The 18,585-nt window shown below is 43.4% G+C and overlaps 2 protein-coding genes across 2 annotated transcripts; one reads left to right on the top strand and one right to left on the bottom strand.

Moving 5' to 3' along the window:
- Positions 1–1,582: 1,582 nt before the first annotated feature.
- Positions 1,583–14,346, top strand: BPHL (biphenyl hydrolase like). Its single transcript, XM_075417265.1, is given in 9 exon segments — positions 1,583–1,619; positions 1,687–1,711; positions 1,824–1,900; positions 2,202–2,228; positions 2,231–2,364; positions 6,390–6,543; positions 8,889–9,020; positions 11,634–11,757; positions 14,181–14,346. Coding segments are annotated over 9 exon segments (798 nt in total). The 3' UTR covers positions 14,269–14,346.
- LOC104326198 (tubulin beta-1 chain) lies at positions 9,694–17,179 on the bottom strand. Its single transcript, XM_075417217.1, has 4 exons — positions 17,043–17,179; positions 16,637–16,745; positions 16,057–16,167; positions 9,694–15,828 (listed from the first exon to the last, which is right to left on the bottom strand). Exons 1-4 carry the CDS (start codon positions 17,097–17,099, stop codon positions 14,768–14,770), a joined length of 1,338 nt encoding a protein of 445 aa, XP_075273332.1. The 5' UTR covers positions 17,100–17,179; the 3' UTR covers positions 9,694–14,767.
- Positions 17,180–18,585: the final 1,406 nt, after the last annotated feature.

Genomic DNA, 18,585 nt, shown 5'->3' with positions numbered 1-18,585 from the left:
CAGCGCGGCCAACCGCGAGCCCCGCGCCCCAGCACTACAGCTCCCAGCACGCCGCGGGAGCTGCGGGCCTCGGCTTGCGGGGACACCGTGCCCGAAACGGCACCACCTCTTTCGCCATCCCGTCTCAAGCACAAAACTATTTTGTAATGTTTTCAACACCTGATTATGGAGCATTTTCATTAAAAAAAATTGCTACACATACAACAGATAGGAAAAGGCAAGAGTTGTTGTAATCCGTTAACAGTTTTAAAAGATTACATTTATCTCACCAGGTACCTTTTATACAATGTCTTGACTTGTGTAATAGTCACTCGCACTTTTGGATTTACCTGTGCAAAGAGGGTGTCCAGCGCAGGTGGCAAATAGCTATACAAGGTGCAAAATACGGGGGGGGGGGGGGGGGGGGGGGGAAATCTGGTCAGCTATATTCGTTACAGACTGAATTATGCATTCGTTTCTAGAAACAGGGAGCATTCCACTTTAATTGATAGACATAATGCAGCACTTGCAGTTTATTATCATAGTGAAAAGGGCACAGCTGAGACTTGCTTAAAAATGTATTTTCATGGTTTGGTTATTCAGAGCAACATCAATAAGATTCTCGGTGGATGTTTGAGATGGACAACAGATTCTGCTAGCTAAGTGGTACCTGTCCATCGAGACCACTGCTTTTGGCTACAGCTTTTTAAAATTAACACAGACTTTTTCTTCCTGAGTTCTTGCAGTTCTAAAGAACAATCAGACTTACTATCAGTTCATGGCAGGCTGTCAGTAGGACCGTTACTGTGCTCAGAGTTGGGCTTATGCTTAACTGAATTGCTGGATCAAGATGATAGAATGTCAGGAAGCAAAGAGCAGAAACGTTTGTTCTTCTTGGCAGCAGCATTTTCAAGTTTTCATGAAGTGTTTTTTTTCTCTCAAAGAATTCTCAAGGGGAGGGTGGAAAAAAGCTAATGCTAGGGGTGCTTTAGTAGTCTTATGTTTTAACCTATTTGTTCTAAACAGCTTTTTAAACTGGTAATCCTGTTGCCAAGGCTAACTCTTTAAATAGAAATAATGTATTTCTTAATTTGTAATATTATTATTAGGTGTATATTGCTTTTGTTCAGTTAGCATTATTACAAACAGTAATGGGGTTACTATCTTTACCATTATTAAGTTCATGGTTTAATATTTTTGGGCAACTTGGGAGGGTGATCTTTACATTCTGTCACATCCTTCTTCCCTTTGTACCCATACTAAGTTTTCAGTATTATTGTATACTACCGACAATATTAACAGACTAGTAAGTGTGTTGTGGCAACACTATAAATGCTTTGAAGTCAACAGAATCAATTAGTCTTTAGACTATTTGTAAACTACATTAAAACAAGAGTGATGCTTCTCTTTCTAACTAGAAAAGTGCTAAGAAAACCAAGAAAACACAGCATTCAGATCGCTTGTGATACTGTTACTGCATGACCATAATGCAAATAAGTCATTTGGAGTCTTACCTTCATGATAACGTTCATAGATAGCTTAGTGCAACAGACTAGAGTAACTAATTTTTCACCCTTTTGAAGGTCTGAGCCATCAATAAAAGATGGCATCAGAAAAAATTGCTTATTTGACTTATTTTGGTAACATACATATTAGAAAAATCAAAAGTTACAATTTTGTGCTTTTGTGTCACCACTGTCTCCTCAGGCAGCAAAGTATTTAAAGCTCAACTGTAAGCACCAATATTCTTATAGAAGTGTTTTGTCAGATAAGAACCAGTGTCTCGCACAGCACTTTTCACCTACAAATTTGTAGCCAGAGTCAGTGTATTCCTCCCCTTGCAGTTTCCTCCGTGCTGTCCAGATAAACAGCAATAACCATGCTAGTGCTTTAAAGCTGTTAAAGATAAATCCCTACCCAGGTAACTCAGTTTAAGCTTCTGTATTAAAGCACCTGTGTAGAGCAGAGTTTCTGATAAGCTTCCGTGCCTACCAGAAATGGTTTGCTCTGAGCAGACTGCAGATGTTTCTAAAGATTTTTATTGTAGTACTTCCTGTCTGAGAGTTGCAATGGTTAGTGACAACTGGAGATAAAGTGGACTTCAGTTAACCGGTAACCTCTTTTTTAGAATTAAGATACAAACTTCCCCAGTTTCCATTTAAAGTATGTATACTATGTATGTATTATATAGTGGTTATTTTAATTGAAAAATGATGTTTCAGGGAGTGGTCAAACTCATTTTGGACCACAGCTTCAGTGAATAAGCAACTTTTCACAATTGTTGCTTGGGATCCTCGGGGATATGGACAGTCCATTCCTCCATCTCGAGACTTTCCTCCAGATTTCTTTGAGAGGGATGCAAAAGATGCTGTGGATCTTATGCAGGTAAATTTGTCCTGAGATTTTTATATTTTTATATATATATATATATATTTAAAAGCTGTTTTCCTTAAATTTTAAGAAGGAAGAAGAATACTGTTAAGCAGGTTGTTTCCAGCAGACAGCAAGTTATGCAAAAGAGCATACAAATGAAGGCTTAAAGCTGGGCAGATGCATGCTGTTCTGGAAAATATTTTCTTCTTCCGTCTCTTCTGCAATATACATAGAGGTTCAGCAGTGGGAATTAATTATAAAGCAATATGTTTTTATTCCAAGACCCTGCCCTGAGAGGTTTGCAGCCAAGATCCAAGTAAGTTTAGGTAAACTGTATATAAAAAACAAAGTCTATGCTAAGTGGTTTAACTGAAAGGATTACAGTAGCGAAAGGTTCTTAGAAAATTTTCTAGCTGATAGAATCTTGGCATTTTGCCTTGAGCAGCCTATTTCAAGAAACATTTAATTCTAAAAATTAACTTGACACTTTGCATTTTACAGCATATTACTGAAATAATTTGTGTGGGAAATCGATTGTACTAGATCTTAACAACTAATACAGCTGTTGTGATTGTAAGGAGTATGACCTAAAGCTGTTATTACTTCTCCATCTTGCAGAATTTTTTATTTCAAATCTATGTTTCTGTGCTCCTCTTTTATTCTGTCCTGTGAGTGCTAAGACTATTTTCTGCTTTAGTTTTAACTAATATTTTGGCTTTGTTATGTTAAGCTATACAATCTCTTTGGCCATGCTAAGAAAGTTGGCAGAGCGTTAAAATTCCCAAAATATGAGACAAGATTCAGACAGTCAGTCCAACTGTATTTCTGTAATGAGCAGTAACCTTGCAGAAAGCCATCTGAAACTGGAAATGCAGCCTTCCTGGAGCATTCTGCATAGCAAAACAGAATAAGTCTGACAGCGGAGTCAGGATTAAGACACAGTTTTGCCCTCTAACCATAAAAGCAATCTCTCTGCGCTGTAAATCACCAATTTCTTCTGCTACGCAAACAAAGAAAATAAAGATGGTGCCATGGATAGGTGACAAGCTTTCAGTCTGAATGGTTGTAACCCCCTTTCCTGCCTCTATTCAAATACTAATAAACGCAAAATAGAAAACAGAGCTGTCACCAAAGAGTGTGTAACCACATAGCTTCCAGTCAAACAGGACAGCAGCCTACCAGTCTCTAAAGCTGCCAAAATAAATGAGATGTAGCATCCTGTTTTTTTGAAGATGTTAGTTGATATAAGCATATAATAAAAATTATTAAAATCTTCCCAAGCATGGGTAACTTGCTTCTATTTTAGCATAACATAAAGGATAGCACAAATCCCAAGGAATCATCCCAACTAGGATTTCCAGAATAAAACTAAGTCACAACTCCGGCAGAGGGCTTTATAATGATGTATGATTTGCATACATCATCTGGCCTACACTCGGCCAAAAAGCCCATCCATGTAGGTGAGCCTTCAGAACCTTTATTCTACGCTCCTTCAGATTCTGGTATCTCTGCTGGAGCTGTGAGTCCTGAAGGTTTCTGTGAAATAACAAAAGCTGAAATTCTGCAGGGTATTTACCTTGGTGCAGAGGACACCACTCTGCATCACCGTATGTGTTCTGTGAAGGAGTTTTCTTGAAATAAAAGGAGTATAATGGAAATAAGTCTGCTTTGCTGCACTCCATCCCAGTGTCTAATGCTAGCAAAGGCCAATAGCATTAAAACAGTTATTATGGAAATAATCTGGTGTTGATATTTAAGAGGTTCTTACCCTTCAGAGCTACTGTCCTAGCGAAAGGATGAGCTTGGGCTTCTCCAGGTTTCTGTACATCAGCCGCAACTCTTACTTGTGGTATAGTCCCTGTGATCCAATGAAAGCGTACAGTGCAGAGTGCTGTTGTATTGCAGCTCACTGTTGTAAGTTACTACTGTCACAGCATATGTGATCATTTGATTGCATTTCACACACGCCTGGATGGAGGAGGTGATTTCAAAAGAGATTTTGTTCACTTATGGGGTAAAGCCAGCACAAAATCACCCACAGAACTGAGCTGTGCAACCAGCCGTGCAGCCATCTCCCAGGCTATTGCCAATGTTAGGTAGAGGTCTGTCCCGTAAGTAGATCAACATTAAAGCAAGCAAACATGCATACCATATTCAACACATCTGCTACATCATGTTGGTTTTTGGAAGGCCGCAAAAGATATATTAAATTCCTCCTGCTGGAGAGGCACCCCGAGACAACCCAAAGAATGCATCAAGATAATGGCTAGTAAACAGGAGAGATACTGGAGGCAAATAGACCTCAGCTGAAGCACCGGCAGATAAACTGGTATGAAGAACAAAAAATTTTAATCAGTTATTCCACCCATCAGCTGACTTTGAGATCCATAATTTGCTAGTGGCGGTAGGAGGACAGCAGCAGCAACAGCAAAAACTTAAGCTTTACAAGCACTGCTACCAACTCCTGAAGCTTGCCAAGACACAAGTAACCCTTCAGCAGCAAGACACTGAAAGTTGGTCAGAGATTACTTTTTCAGCAGGCCAGGGCCAACTTGTGATCAGCTGCTAAAATTCTAAGTTCTCTTTTCTTGCTGTCAGCTCTTACTTTAAATGTCCTTTTCTTTCCCCTACCTTATTTCTTTGCTCTTTAGTAACTATAGCTTAGCAGAGTGAAATCTAATATTGAACAACGCCACAGGGAGCCTAATACCAAGGAAGAAGCAAAACCAGAAAAGCCTTATTATGGTGATAGAAGTTTGCTAGGTGTTGAGTTGGCTGATAAATTTATGCCTCACTTAAGCATCAAGTTTATAAGCAGGCTAGAAACTACTTTTGCTCTCTCTGTAGTTGTTTCTCTCATTGCCTGCATTTCTGCTTGCTTCTGTCCAAAGAAGGCAGGCCTGGACGTCCAACACTAAAACACCAAGCACCAAAACAGCTCATTCAACTAACTTGCTCTTTTTCCTCCAAAAGTACTCTATCATTCTTAATTACATCTAAAAAGCTGTAACTCCTGGAAAACAAACAAACCAACCAACCAACAAAACCAAAAGAAACCCCTTTGAAACCTTTATGTTTGTTTGCAAAAGAGTTCACAAACTGAGGCTTCTGTATGCAAAATTGCAAATACTGCTTAACCATTGAGCATCTTCCTGGCCCAACCTCCAGGCGCGTTTGCTACCGAGCGCCTTTGCCTTCCGCACCCTCTGCCCAATGAACGCCACACACAAAATCATCTCTCCTGCCCCTGCTGGTATCCTCTGCCACAGGCTGTGGCATCAGGAAACAAGACTTTGAAATGCTAGTGGAAAGCATTGTACAAGTCAGGGAGAATTAAGGTCTTGTTTGCAATATTTTTTGCCCTGAGCCTTCCTTTTGAAGAAGGAGGAATTTCATTATTAATGTTTTGAATTTGAGTTCACCATGAAGTAACATTTAAAATGTACACTTAAAAGCCTCAGAAAAAATGTGAATTAGGCACTAAAGTTTGATACAATCCTGTAGCAAATACTTTGAGTGTTTTTTGGTTGTTACGGAGCAGATTAATTTTTTTTCAGATTAGCTAGCATCAGTAAATTAGATCACTGAGTTTTTCAAGTCTTAAATTTTAAGTCTTAAACATTTTTTGAGTCTTTAACTTCTCTTTTTCTTGAATTCATCTTGGTCTTGGAGAACCCACAGATTCTTGATACCATCAGGCTCTCTGAAAAAGTCTTTACTCTCCATTGTAAATAAACTTATCTTAATTGCAAGAGGGGTTTTTTACATGCAGCAAAAATCTAATATGGCTACTGCCTATTTCATTAAATAGTTGTAGAAAATTGGAAGAGCAGGTATATTTTTTTTTTCCCAAAATATTTGACCTTAAGTATGTTTATGTATAGGAGGAAAATTGTATTTTGTAATTATGAAAGCTAACTATAGTTCAGCTATGTAGTGTTGTGTCTAAATCTGTACTGTTAGTTTTCAATAAATATTTGATATGTGCTCATAAAACCAGTTGATGATTTTCATATAACTTTCTTGTACAAATCAAGGCACTGAAATTTAAGAAGTTCTCGTTGCTGGGGTGGAGCTATGGTGGAATTACAGCACTCATTGCAGCTGCAAAGTATCCAACTCTTATCCACAAGCTGGTTGTCTGGGGAGCAAATGCCACCGTTACTCAAGAGGATGTGAGAATTTATAATGGTATGTACAAACTGAATATTGTATCCTAAAAGAATTATTTTAATTTCTTCTTGCACCTAAGAATCTTAGTCATGTAACAGCTAAGCAGAGACGGAGTTGAGGACCCAACAAACCTAAAGGAACAGGACACAAGATTCACCAAGTCACCAAGTATAGGGATAGATTAAAGTTATAGTGAGAAAGTCCCTAACAATTACTCTTGGGGTAACATTATAGAATTTTTAACAAGTCCTTATCAACTTACACTGCTGAAAAGCAGAAGTTATAATAGCTTATCAGTAGTTTTCAGAAAGTCAAATCTTTGTTGCTGTAACAAATTCCTGAAAATAAGTTCCAAACAATACTAGTGACCCCAGGCTGGATTTCTTTTCTCACGTCTTGCACAACCTTTAAACAAGGTCCACAGAAAATCACTGGGCTAGCACATAACAGCTTTTGCCTCTAGGGCCTATATAATACATAGACAGTAAGAAAACAAGCTCAAAACTTGCCATTTGAGTTCAGGAGGCAAATGAATCATTCAAATAAGTGTCCCGGGATGCCTTTCTAATTTGCATTCCTTTAATGTTCATTACTGTGGTTACAAAACCTTTGCAAAGTAAAGAAACATGGGATTTTTGATCCTTGTTCCACTCATGTAATAGAATCTGGTCATTTGCCACTCTAAAGGAAAACAGCAAAAACAGCTAGTGACCTCAGAAAGAGACTGTATTTCCTTTCGAATTAGAAATTAAACAAGTTAACCGTGCAGGCTCTCAACAAATGTAACCCAGTAGTTTCATTTCAGTGACTGGAGTTTGATTTATACCAGCTGTGATATTTGACTGGTTTCAGCTAAATTACAAGTGTATGTATGCACATGTGCACTTACCTCACCTATATTAAAGCTTTCATTGGTGGTAGTAGTTGAATATTTTTTAATTCAGTAAGCAAAATGCTTTTTATCTCTGTAAAAGTGCTGCTCTATTTCTTTACACGCTTTTATATTTATGAATTTTTTATGATATAGTTATGTAATGCATGCCAGTTAATATCAGCCAACAGGCTAAAATGTAAATTAAAAAATTGAAAAAAAAGAGGAGTCTTACTTTACCCAGAGCTCCCACAGCAGTGCTGACTTTTAACCTCTTCGTGGACTGGTGCTTTCAACACCTCTCTCCGGCCGATGGAGCACTGAGAGCAGCCGCGTGAGCCTTCCACAACTGGCCCAGCAGCGCATCTCGGCTGCAGCGGAGGGTTTGGTGGGAGAGAAAGGCGTTTATTTGGTATCTATGTCCTTTCAGCATCGGTTTCCCCCCGCCCGTCCGCCCGTCCGTTTTAAACTATGGCCAGCTGCAAGGGTAGAACACTAGACTGCATGAGGGAAACAGCTGTTCAGGAACAGCTAGCCTGGGGTGAGCAAACTCATTTCCAATCAGATGCCGTTCTAAAACACTTTCAATCACTGCTGCCTTGCTCATGTGGCTGGACAGGTTCTGTTTGTTAATTAACACCTCATTCCTTTCTTCCCTTAATTCCCATTTGAAGCCAGCCAAAAGCTTTTGCTAGTAGCATGTATTGCTGTTTACTTTTCAGGTCTCTTTCAAGTTCTCATGATACCAACATTGTTTTGGGCTTTGTCAATACAAAGCTGTACAGCTGAAATACAGTTTAGTGAAAGTCACCCTTGTGGATATCTGGTTTGTGAGCAGTACTGAAAATTTTAGGGGGGGAGGGGAAGGTACATCTGATAATAAGTAGAATGTGAGATTATTTGTACAGCTTTAGCCAGCCTGCCATGAGTCACAGGACTCCACTAAGTAGAGTTGCTTGCTTTTCTGTAAGACTATGGCAAACGTACCATGATGTCAGCCTGCTGGAATGCCTTAGTAAGAGCTTCCTTCCTCCGAACACTGGTAGGAGTCATGGAAGAACCTCCATCCATGAGCCAAAGCAAAAAGCTGAAGGATATAAAATGAATTGCCAGCTCTGGCACACTGCTGTGAAACAGTCCCCTTTTTATACACAAGGTACCTCCCTGAGCTCCTCGCATGCAAGCCCTCCAAAAAGAAACATGAGAAGTTTTAGGACTGAGTCCCTTGATTATTTTTTTCTGTTGTTCCTTGTGACCATAATAACAAGACAGTCGTCTGGAACTCAGAAAGACCCCAGCAGAGATCATAAGCCTGCCTTTTTTTATACCCTTTCCATACTATGAATGACTTGAAACCCTTCAGTGCAGTTTCAAGTTTGAAATACGCATTTGCGATCTGGTTTGAAAACTTACTCATATTAGGTGTTGACAATAGTGGGTTGTATCTTGTTGCTGGAAAGGATTTAACATATTTCAATGTTATTTTATGTAGGCATCCGAGATGTTTCAAAATGGAGTGAAAAAGTCAAGAAACCACTGGAAGAGATGTATGGACATCAATACTTTGCAAAAACCTGTGAGGCTTGGGTAGATGGAATATCTCGCTTTGCTGAAAAGTCAGGTGGTAAGGCTTTTACAGTGTTAAACTGAAGCAATTGTAGTAGCAGGCAGTTCTGGATAAAAAAAAAAAAAAAAAAAATCTAACAGTACTCCTAGCAGCCAGTAAAGGAAGGACTCTGCATATGGCATTAAAAGCTGGGTCTGACTCACAGACTCATGAATAAAGCCATTACTTTGTAGCTGGTTCACATAACCAGTAAGGTACAGGAGGAAAACACATTTATGGGAAACATTAGCTGATGACTCTCTCCTGTTGTTCCACCACAAAACTACGTTATTAAATCATTGCTTTTGTGCAGACTGAACAGGAGGGTTTCTGCTCAAGCGTTTTTCTCCTCTCCTCTCTTAGTGTGGAAGGATTACCTCTTGGTGACATCGTTAAGATATCCCAAAAGTGAGGCGTGTTCATTCCAGTTTCTGTAAACAGGAGCTGAAGCACTATTTCAAACCTAGTAGCATATGAGTTAAAAAGGAAGTAAGTTCAGGAGAACTCAGAATTAACAAAACACATTTAAAAAACACTATTGACATAGCTTAAAAGTTTTAAAATCCAACAAGAATAGTTAAACAAGACAATATAATTATTAAATGTTTATCTCTGAAGATTTCTTCAGTTACTCCACGTAGACTTCTGCAGCCAAGGACACCATGAATAGTAACCTGCAGTTCTGTGATAATTCAGAGGAAAATTACTTTTAATTTGCCTAAAACAGATATACATAATACAGAAAACAAGGAGTCTGTTATTCTCTTATACACATTTTCCTGTACCACTCAATGAAAGACAGGTGATACGACAAGGAAAACATTCCTTCATTTTGTATTTGTTCCATAAATTTTTGCATAGGATCAGCAACATGGTACTAGAATTTCTCCCAGTAAAGTGATGTAACAAATTATGTTCTGATTTTATTTTACCCTTTCTAGAACGCATCTCCTTAAAACTAGTTTATTCTTAAGTCCAAAACCCAGGCCAGGAAACTCTGGCTATGACATCCTTTTGCTGCCTGCTTACGCCTCAAACACTATGAGATGGCATGACTGTAAAAAAGAAGCCATCTGGAGACATGTAACAGAGAGATGAATTACCTAGATGGTGTAACTGGGTCAGATATTGGGAGAAGCCAAACGTTTGCTAAAAAAAGACAAGCAACCAGCAGACTGCAGGTTTTTTCCAGGTGTAGCTTGGGGGGGGGGGTGGAGCAACTGACACTACAAGCAGGTCTCCTTGGAATTAAGGTTAAGACACACTGCACAGAAGGTGCGGATAGGGCAAATACAAGAAAAGGGGTTAATAAAACCCATCAGAGATAAAAGGACAGCAAAGCCTTTGTTGGTCAAAAACTCAACCAAGCTCTTTTTAAGAAATAGACTATTTTCCCTAAATTGGACAGCTTTTAGTGTGAAATGCCATAAGAAATAAACTTCCAGAAGGTGCCAACACTTATTGAAACCAAGTTGCATAGAGCTGCAAAATTCAAGATTCTTCTTGCTGTTCTGTGTTTTTGGAGTAAATATAATCTAGTGATTATAGTACAAAACCATTTTAGGATTGGAAACTAGGAAATAATAGTTTGACTGCCAACTATGCCCTTAGGTAAATAACCTAAATTTACTTGTTACATGTTCTGAAAAACAGTCAACATTTATGCACGTGTTTGAGGACTAGGAGTGAAATGTTCTAAATGAAAATATTTAACCAGTAGAACTGCAAACTAAGACTATATAAATAACCAAACAATTGGAAAAACTCTGTGAAAGAGCATATGACTTTGGAGCTAAGGAAAATGTGCATGTATGAGCATTAACTTTACAGCTGTCAGTGGCTGCAAGGAGACAAGTACAAACAGGGCAAAGTTAGCTCAAAGATAAATGGAACGTAAAACTCAAGTATGTTTTGCCCAAAGGTTCTCTTGCGAGAGCACGGGAAGTTAGGCAAAGATTTTGGAAACTGGGTTACTAAGGGATGAGGAAAAAACATGGCGGGGGGGGATTTTCCTTTAAGGAAAAGCATTAAAATTACTTCTAGTGAGATTAAAGACTAGTAAGCATAAAATTATTCTTGAGCTTCTGTAAGATGAAAGGGTGGGATGGGGAGAATAATCTTTGCAGAGTCCTAGTACAATTTGTATTAAATGGTTATTCACTGTAGACAGCAAATGGTCAGGAAGGTGGAACAGGCATGAGGACAACCAAAGTTAACTTACTGATAGAAGTAGCAAATCTTACAACCTGACAACCAGTGTAATAAAATATAGCATCAACACGAAGGAGGGTTAGACTCTAAGGCTGAAAAGAAAAAAGCCAGGAAAGAGATGCTTGTGTTCGCTTTGAACAGTCAAGGAGAGCCTGGGGGAGACGTGGGACAGAAGTACTTCATTTGCTCTACCCAGTTGTGCTGATATCCACTAATGAAGCAGATTTCAGTGAAGTAACATTTTGGAGAAAGAAATGTTAATTAAAGTCCTGATTACACAGTCCGGTAGATTAGTTGTGCACTATCCACAAGGAGAGGCAGTAGCTAGAACCCAGTGGAGTTCACAGTCCTTTACAGAGCAGTTTCAGTCTTTCATACTATTTTAAAATGAAGTGTGACCTTCATTTGTTTTCTCCCTAGGTAATATCTGCCAACAGTTGCTGCCAGATATTAAATGTCCCACATTTATAATTCATGGTGAGAAAGACCCTTTGGTCCCACAAGCTCATGCAGAATACATTCATAAGCACATCAAAGGCTCTCAGTAAGTTATGTGATGGAGTATTTATAAACCATTGTTGAAGAAATGAAGCAGTTCAAACCCACAGCATAAAAAAAAAAGTATTTGGATAAATTGTCTCTGCCAGAGAGCGCTATTCCAAACTCCCCTAGCAAGTTACAATGCAAACAGTGTAGCTGGACCTTTCTTGTGATAGAAGAAGTACAATATTTTCATAAGCTCCTTCCTAAACTCCTTCAAGAGAAACCAAAGAAGGTCCTTTTCCTCTTTCTACTTCACAGATAGAACCACTCCCTAACATTTATCAAAACAAGCAAATTTCATCTGTTACAGCCATTGCATTCCTTTTGCCATGAGAAACCTTGTTTCTGTCCTATTCAGTAAAGCAGTGATTTTTATATGCTATGAATGGAAAGAGATTCCTAGTTCTTCGGGAGAAGCACAGGATGCTGATGTTTGCTTTGCTTTGATGTGAGCAACATCCTCAAGGACTGTTTTTCCAACTGTCCCGTGAATTTTCAGTGTTTAAGAAAACCTGAATGAGAAAATAGAAGTACAACTGTGCTCAGAGATACTACTTTATAAACAAGAAAAATGTTGAGGCACCATCTGCTTCATTTGAAAACTCCAGAAATGCTTCCTATAAAAAGCCGGGATTTCATCAGCTGAATGCTCTTCACAGATTTGCACACAAATGAAGGAATTCTATTACTACTTAATAACAGACTGCAGTGGTTAACACTGAAGGAAAGAATTAGGAGAACAAACCCCATTTTTATGAATGCAGAGTAGAAGGGAACTGCTTCATTGGTGTCAACTCTGAAAAACTGGGTGATATATTCATCTCAAAAAGTCAGCCCTGATGTTCATAGAAATGCATTATGCTACAGGAAGAATGAGAACAAGAGACCTTCCTAACAACCACATGCAAGTGCTTTATTCCACGTCTGCTAGTTAGTTACTCCCACACTCCCTGCTCAGAACACTTATCATCCTGTTAGGTTTCACCGAGATCTGAAATGCTCCAAATGCTGACTAAGCCAAGTCATCACAAAAAAACTAGACAAGGATCCAATAGCTTCTCTTTGGAAGACAAGTCAAGGAGGAAACAGCATTAGAAGTTGCTATCCAATAAAATGTAAAGTGGGTCTTTGCAGGTCTTCACGCTGAAGTGCTACCCCCTATGTGCACTTAAAAGAAATCAGACTAATGGTGTTTTCAGAAAGTAAAACTTAGGTACGTGGTCCCCCTCCTTCTCGCCTTGCTACACTGGAGATGTAAAACCTTAAATTTAGTATATTTCAGTAACACATGCTTCTACCATCAGCTTTTCTTGCTTTGATTTTTGTCTAGTAAAGTAGAAAAAGCTGTTGCGGACTGTAGTGCAGATACATTGCTTGTTTCTCTCGTGGTAGAAGAGTGTGCCATCATTCTGTATTTGCATTATATGGCCAAAGTTAGGTAGCATTGCAGTGGCTTACCAGCAGTAGCTAACAGCATGCACAGTGCTATAGGTTTGTGCATCTGTGTGCTGTTTGGTGTCTGAAGAGAAATACTTGATGAAATTCAGACAAAAGTGCTAAAAAGAGCTGGGTGTGTTCACACCCTATTGCTCTCTTCCCCAAGACAAAACAGTACTTGTCACCACCGAAAGATTGCTCTTGCTGTAGTGGGGCTTAGATGACATCAAGCAAATTATCAGCCAAGATGGCTTTACCTCTGTTGAAACTGCTTAGTATGGGGTAGAATATAATAAAAAAAATTCCCACTCCCATGTAAGGAAAAGAAGTGTTAGAAGTACATACCTGATGTAGAAGTTTTTCCCAGACAGAAGGCAATGGCAAGTGGCATTTTAGGCTTCTCACACTCATATCAGTATTACAAAGATTTAACTTTCCTCACAGATACTACTTCTAAGCTTTTGTTATAGCTGAAGAAGTCCCGACTTCCCTTTTTACTTTAATGGATGAAGGAATGGTGTTAGTTTTGGATTGTCTTTCAGCAGAAAGACTAGCTAGTGTTTGAACTTCATCTAAGATTGGGCAGTGACAAGAAATTTACATTTCTGCAGTGAAGTCTTCAATGTGTTCACTGCCAAGCACAACCACTGTACTCTGAAAGAGACAAGAGAGCTCAGGTTCTCCCCATACCTTTTGATGATGCATCCTGCTCACATAAGTTTTGGAATGTTATCTTCTTTACAGACCACCAGAAAGGTTCGTAGAAACTGGGTCTAGGACACAAAAATTCATTTTAAGCTTAGTTTATCCTCCCCAAAGCAGGAGAAGTAGTATTCTTGTTGCTTCAACTGTTGCTGTGTTCACATTCTGAATGATGTACATAGGGACAGCACTTGGAGATACTAGGATAAAGCATCAGATATTTTAATTACCTATACTCACAGAATATAACCTATATTATTTGGTGTTTGATTTTTCTATTTTAAGATTGCTTCTGATGCCAGAAGGAAAGCATCATCTACACCTGCGTTTTGCCGAGGACTTCAACAGACAAGTGGAAGATTTCCTACGCTGACTTAAACTGTAAAACGGGTTAGAGGTGTTTGTCCTTGCCTTGTTTAGGACTTTAAGTTGGCTTTCCATTTTCACTCAAGATACAGGTATGTTTGAGTCCTGTAAGAAAAAACATGAAGATATCTGCATGAGAAGCATACCTTTTGAGAATATGTAAGCCTCAGTGGATCAGGGCACACCACTATGCCGCAAGGTTTCTGACGTCTTTAAACTTACTTCTTGCCACACAGGCTGAATAGCTGTTCTGTGGTCAACAGAGATGTTAAGAAAGACAGAAAACACGATCTAGAATACATGCCTTTATGTGCTCTTAACATTAAAGGACAAAAACACTGCAATAACTGGGATTCAGAACTGTTACACTGAGAAATCTGTCAAAGTTACAAGTGCTGAGAGGTTAACTGGGTACACGGTTTCTAGAGAACATGCTTCACCACCACTATCAGAAGTCATTCAGTACACATGCCTGCTTTACAGAAGTCCCTTTGATACCAGGGGACTTAAGCCTCATCCTCTTCTCCTTCCTCTTCGAATTCCCCCTGCTCATCAGCAGTGGCATCCTGGTACTGCTGGTACTCGGAGACCAGGTCATTCATGTTGCTCTCAGCCTCCGTGAACTCCATTTCATCCATGCCCTCGCCGGTGTACCAGTGCAAGAAAGCCTTGCGCCGGAACATGGCCGTGAACTGCTCCGAGATCCTCTTGAAGAGCTCCTGAATGGCCGTACTGTTGCCAATGAAGGTGGCGGACATCTTGAGGCCGCGCGGGGGGATGTCGCAGACGGCCGTCTTCACATTGTTGGGGATCCACTCCACAAAGTAGCTGCTGTTCTTGTTCTGCACGTTGAGCATCTGCTCGTCCACCTCCTTCATGGACATGCGGCCCCGGAAGATGGCGGCCACCGTCAGGTAGCGGCCGTGGCGTGGGTCGCAGGCGGCCATCATGTTCTTGGAGTCGAACATCTGCTGCGTCAGCTCGGGCACCGTCAGGGCTCGGTACTGCTGGCTGCCGCGGCTGGTGAGAGGGGCAAAGCCCGGCATGAAGAAGTGCAGCCGGGGGAAAGGCACCATGTTGACTGCCAGCTTGCGCAGGTCGGCATTCAGCTGGCCGGGGAAGCGAAGGCAGGTGGTCACGCCGCTCATGGTGGCCGACACCAGGTGGTTGAGGTCTCCGTACGTGGGAGTGGTCAGCTTCAGGGTGCGGAAGCAAATGTCATACAGGGCCTCGTTGTCAATGCAGTAGGTCTCGTCCGTGTTCTCCACCAGCTGGTGCACCGAGAGGGTGGCATTGTAGGGCTCCACCACCGTGTCCGACACCTTGGGCGAGGGCATGACGCTGAAGGTGTTCATGATGCGGTCGGGGTACTCCTCCCGGATCTTGCTGATGAGGAGGGTGCCCATCCCAGAGCCCGTGCCGCCGCCCAGCGAGTGGGTCAGCTGGAAGCCCTGCAGGCAGTCGCAGCTCTCCGACTCCTTCCTCACCACGTCCAGGACCGAGTCCACCAGCTCAGCACCTTCCGTGTAGTGCCCCTTGGCCCAGTTGTTGCCAGCCCCGCTCTGACCTAGAGGGTGGAACCAGAACCCGGGTGCCATGTTAGTGCCCCGGGGAGGAACCGAGATGGTCCCGCTCCTCCCGCCCCGCAGGGTTCACCCATCACAGAATAGTATGGGTTGGGTTGTAAGGGAGCTCTGTGGATCACTTCCATCCCCCTGCGCTGTTGGGACCCAGTCACCCCAGCTCAGCACAGGGAGCTCCCGCGTCGGGACACCTCCACCCTATGCTCACTCACCAAAGACAAAGTTGTCGGGCCGGAAGATCTGTCCGAAGGGGCCAGAGCGCACCGAGTCCATGGTGCCGGGCTCCAGGTCCACCAGGATGGCCCGGGGGACGTACTTGTTACCTGCGGGAGGAACCGGCACCCCGTTACAGCCCCATGGCCAGTAGCACCACACCCCTGCTGCGCTCCCTTCTGCCTCCCCACATCCCCTGCGGAGACACACTGTCTCGATCAAGACGACCACTTTATCAGAGCCACTGAAGAACAAAGCTCTTAGGTGGGGTGACAGCTCCTGTTCAGGGATTTTTCCAGCCTCCGTGAACCGGCACGTCTGCCCCGTTTGAGGGCATCGGAAGGGAGTAGACACAGAATCAATCACAGAATCAATCACAGAATCAATCACAGAATCAATCACAGAATCAATCACAGAATCAATCACAGAATGTTCAGGGTTGGAAGGGCCCTCTGTGGGTCACCCAGCCCAACTGCCTGCCAAAGCAGGGTCACCCAGAGCAGGCTGCAGAGGACCTTGTCCAGGCAGGTCTTGAATACCTCCAGAGCAGGAGACCCCATACCTCCCTTCCACACTTACCGGCAGCTTCATTGTAGTACACATTGATCCTCTCCAGCTGCAGGTCGCTGTCCCCGTGGTAGCTGCCGGTGGGGTCGATGCCGTGCTCGTCGCTGATCACCTCCCAAAACTAGAGGAGATTTTTGAAAAGGGGGGGAGAGGTGTTGTCCATCACAGCTGGGCAGCGCCCAGGGCTCATGCCAGCGCGGTCTGTGCGCGCCCGGCCCAGCAGCTGCTCGGGAGGGGGCAGAGCCACCGCCCAGGGTCTGCCTCGGCGGAGCGGGTTCGGTATTTCCCAGCCCCCCCGGTGTCTCGGCGCCGGGCTCTCCCGTTGCCCGGCAGCGGATGAAGACCCTCTGCGAGAAGATGCCAGCGCCGCCGCGGCACCTCAGCAAGCCCCGGGGCCCCGCCCAGACCCTCCCCGTACCTTAGCGCCGATCTGGTTGCCGCACTGCCCGGCCTGAATGTGCACGATCTCACGCATGGTGCCGCTACCTGACGCTGACCCGCCGCCACGTAGCCCACCCGCTCCCGCACTCGCCTCTGCGGCAGCCGCGCCCCGCGCAGCCCCTTAAACCGGGCGCCGCGGCCCGCCCCGCCGGTGACGTCATGCGGGAGCGGCGCGGAGCCAATGGGAGCGCGGTGGCGGGGCGGGGCTGCAGCGTTGTCTCCCGCAGCGAGGGGGCGGGGCTCCCCGCGGGGGGCGGAGTCAGGCAGGGCGCGGCGCGTCTCCGGCTGGAAAAGCGGGGCGGAACCCCAACCCCCCCCGACACCCCCCCCCTTGGAGCAACCCCCTTTGGGCAGCCCCCGCTGGGGCAACCCCCGCCGGCCGCTGCCACCGCCCCGGCTCCAGGGGGGGTTTCGTGGGGGGGACACACGGGAAGAAAAAAACACGGAGTCACTGCTAGCTTTGAGAAAGGCAGAAGGGGATCCAGGGAAGTACGGGCCAGCAAGCTTCACGCTGGTTGCTAGGAAGATGATGGAATCAATTCTTTTGAAAACCATTTCCAAACATAGTAAGGTCAAGCAGGTGACTGGGAGTAGTCACCGTGGATTTACGAAGGGGCAGTCACGCCTGACTCACTTGATCGCCTCCTACACCAAGGGGACTGGCTTGGTAGATGAGGGAAGAGCAGTCAACATTGTTTTGTGCAGGCATTTGAGCTGTCTGCTATGACATCCCCATAGGCAAACTGACCAGGTATGGCCCAGATAAATGGACAGCACGATGGAGAGAAAATTGGCTGAACTGCCAGGCTGAAACGCTTGAGATCAGCAACACAACGTTCAGGAGCCAGCCACTGGTGGTGTACCCCTGTGACTGATCCTGTGGCCAACGCTCTTTTACATGTTCATTGATGACTTGTACGGTAAGAAAGCACACCCTCAGCAAGTTTACCAATGACCTGATAGGCCAAGAGGGTTGTGCTGCCATGCAGAGGGACCTCGACAGGCTGGAGAAACTGACTGATGGGAACCTCACGCAGTTCAGCAAGGGGAATTGCGAAGTCCTGCACTGGGGAGGAACTTCAGGCACCAGGACAGGCTAGGGGCCACCCAGATGGAAAGCAGCTTGGCAGAAAAGGACTTTGGGTGTCCTGGTGGACACAAAGTTGAATATGAATCAGCAGTGTGCCCTTGCAGCAAGGGTGTCCAACAGCATCCTGGGCTGTACTGGGAAGAGCATTACCAGCAGGTCAAGGAAGGGGGTCAGTTGTGGTGAGACACATCTGGAGTTTTGCGTCTGATTCTGGGTTCCCTGGTACAAGAGAGAGATGGACATGCTGGAGCGAGTCCAGTGAATGGCCACGAGGGTGGTTAAGGAACTGGAGTATCTGTTGCATGAGGAGAGGCTGAGAGCTGGGACTGATTGTCCTGGAGAAGGCTCAGGGGAATCTTAGCAGTGTGTATAAATACTTGATGGCAAGCAGTAAAGAATATGGAGCCAGGCTCTTCTCAGTGGTGCCCAG

The sequence above is a fragment of the Opisthocomus hoazin genome, chromosome 3 (genome assembly GCF_030867145.1).
Source record: "Opisthocomus hoazin isolate bOpiHoa1 chromosome 3, bOpiHoa1.hap1, whole genome shotgun sequence".
NCBI classification, from domain to species: domain Eukaryota; kingdom Metazoa; phylum Chordata; class Aves; order Opisthocomiformes; family Opisthocomidae; genus Opisthocomus; species Opisthocomus hoazin.
This window is presented reverse-complemented; position numbering and strand designations above follow the sequence as displayed.

Coding starts and splice junctions, on each gene's coding strand:
- LOC104326198 (XM_075417217.1), bottom strand. CDS start 17,099: ATGCGTGAGATCGTGCACATTCAGGCCGGGCAGTGCGGCAACCAGATC. Junction 16,746..17,042: donor GCAACCAGATCGGCGCTAAG/GTACGGGGAGGG, acceptor AATCTCCTCTAG/TTTTGGGAGGTGATCAGCGA. Junction 15,829..16,056: donor GCCCGACAACTTTGTCTTTG/GTGAGTGAGCAT, acceptor TCCACCCTCTAG/GTCAGAGCGGGGCTGGCAAC.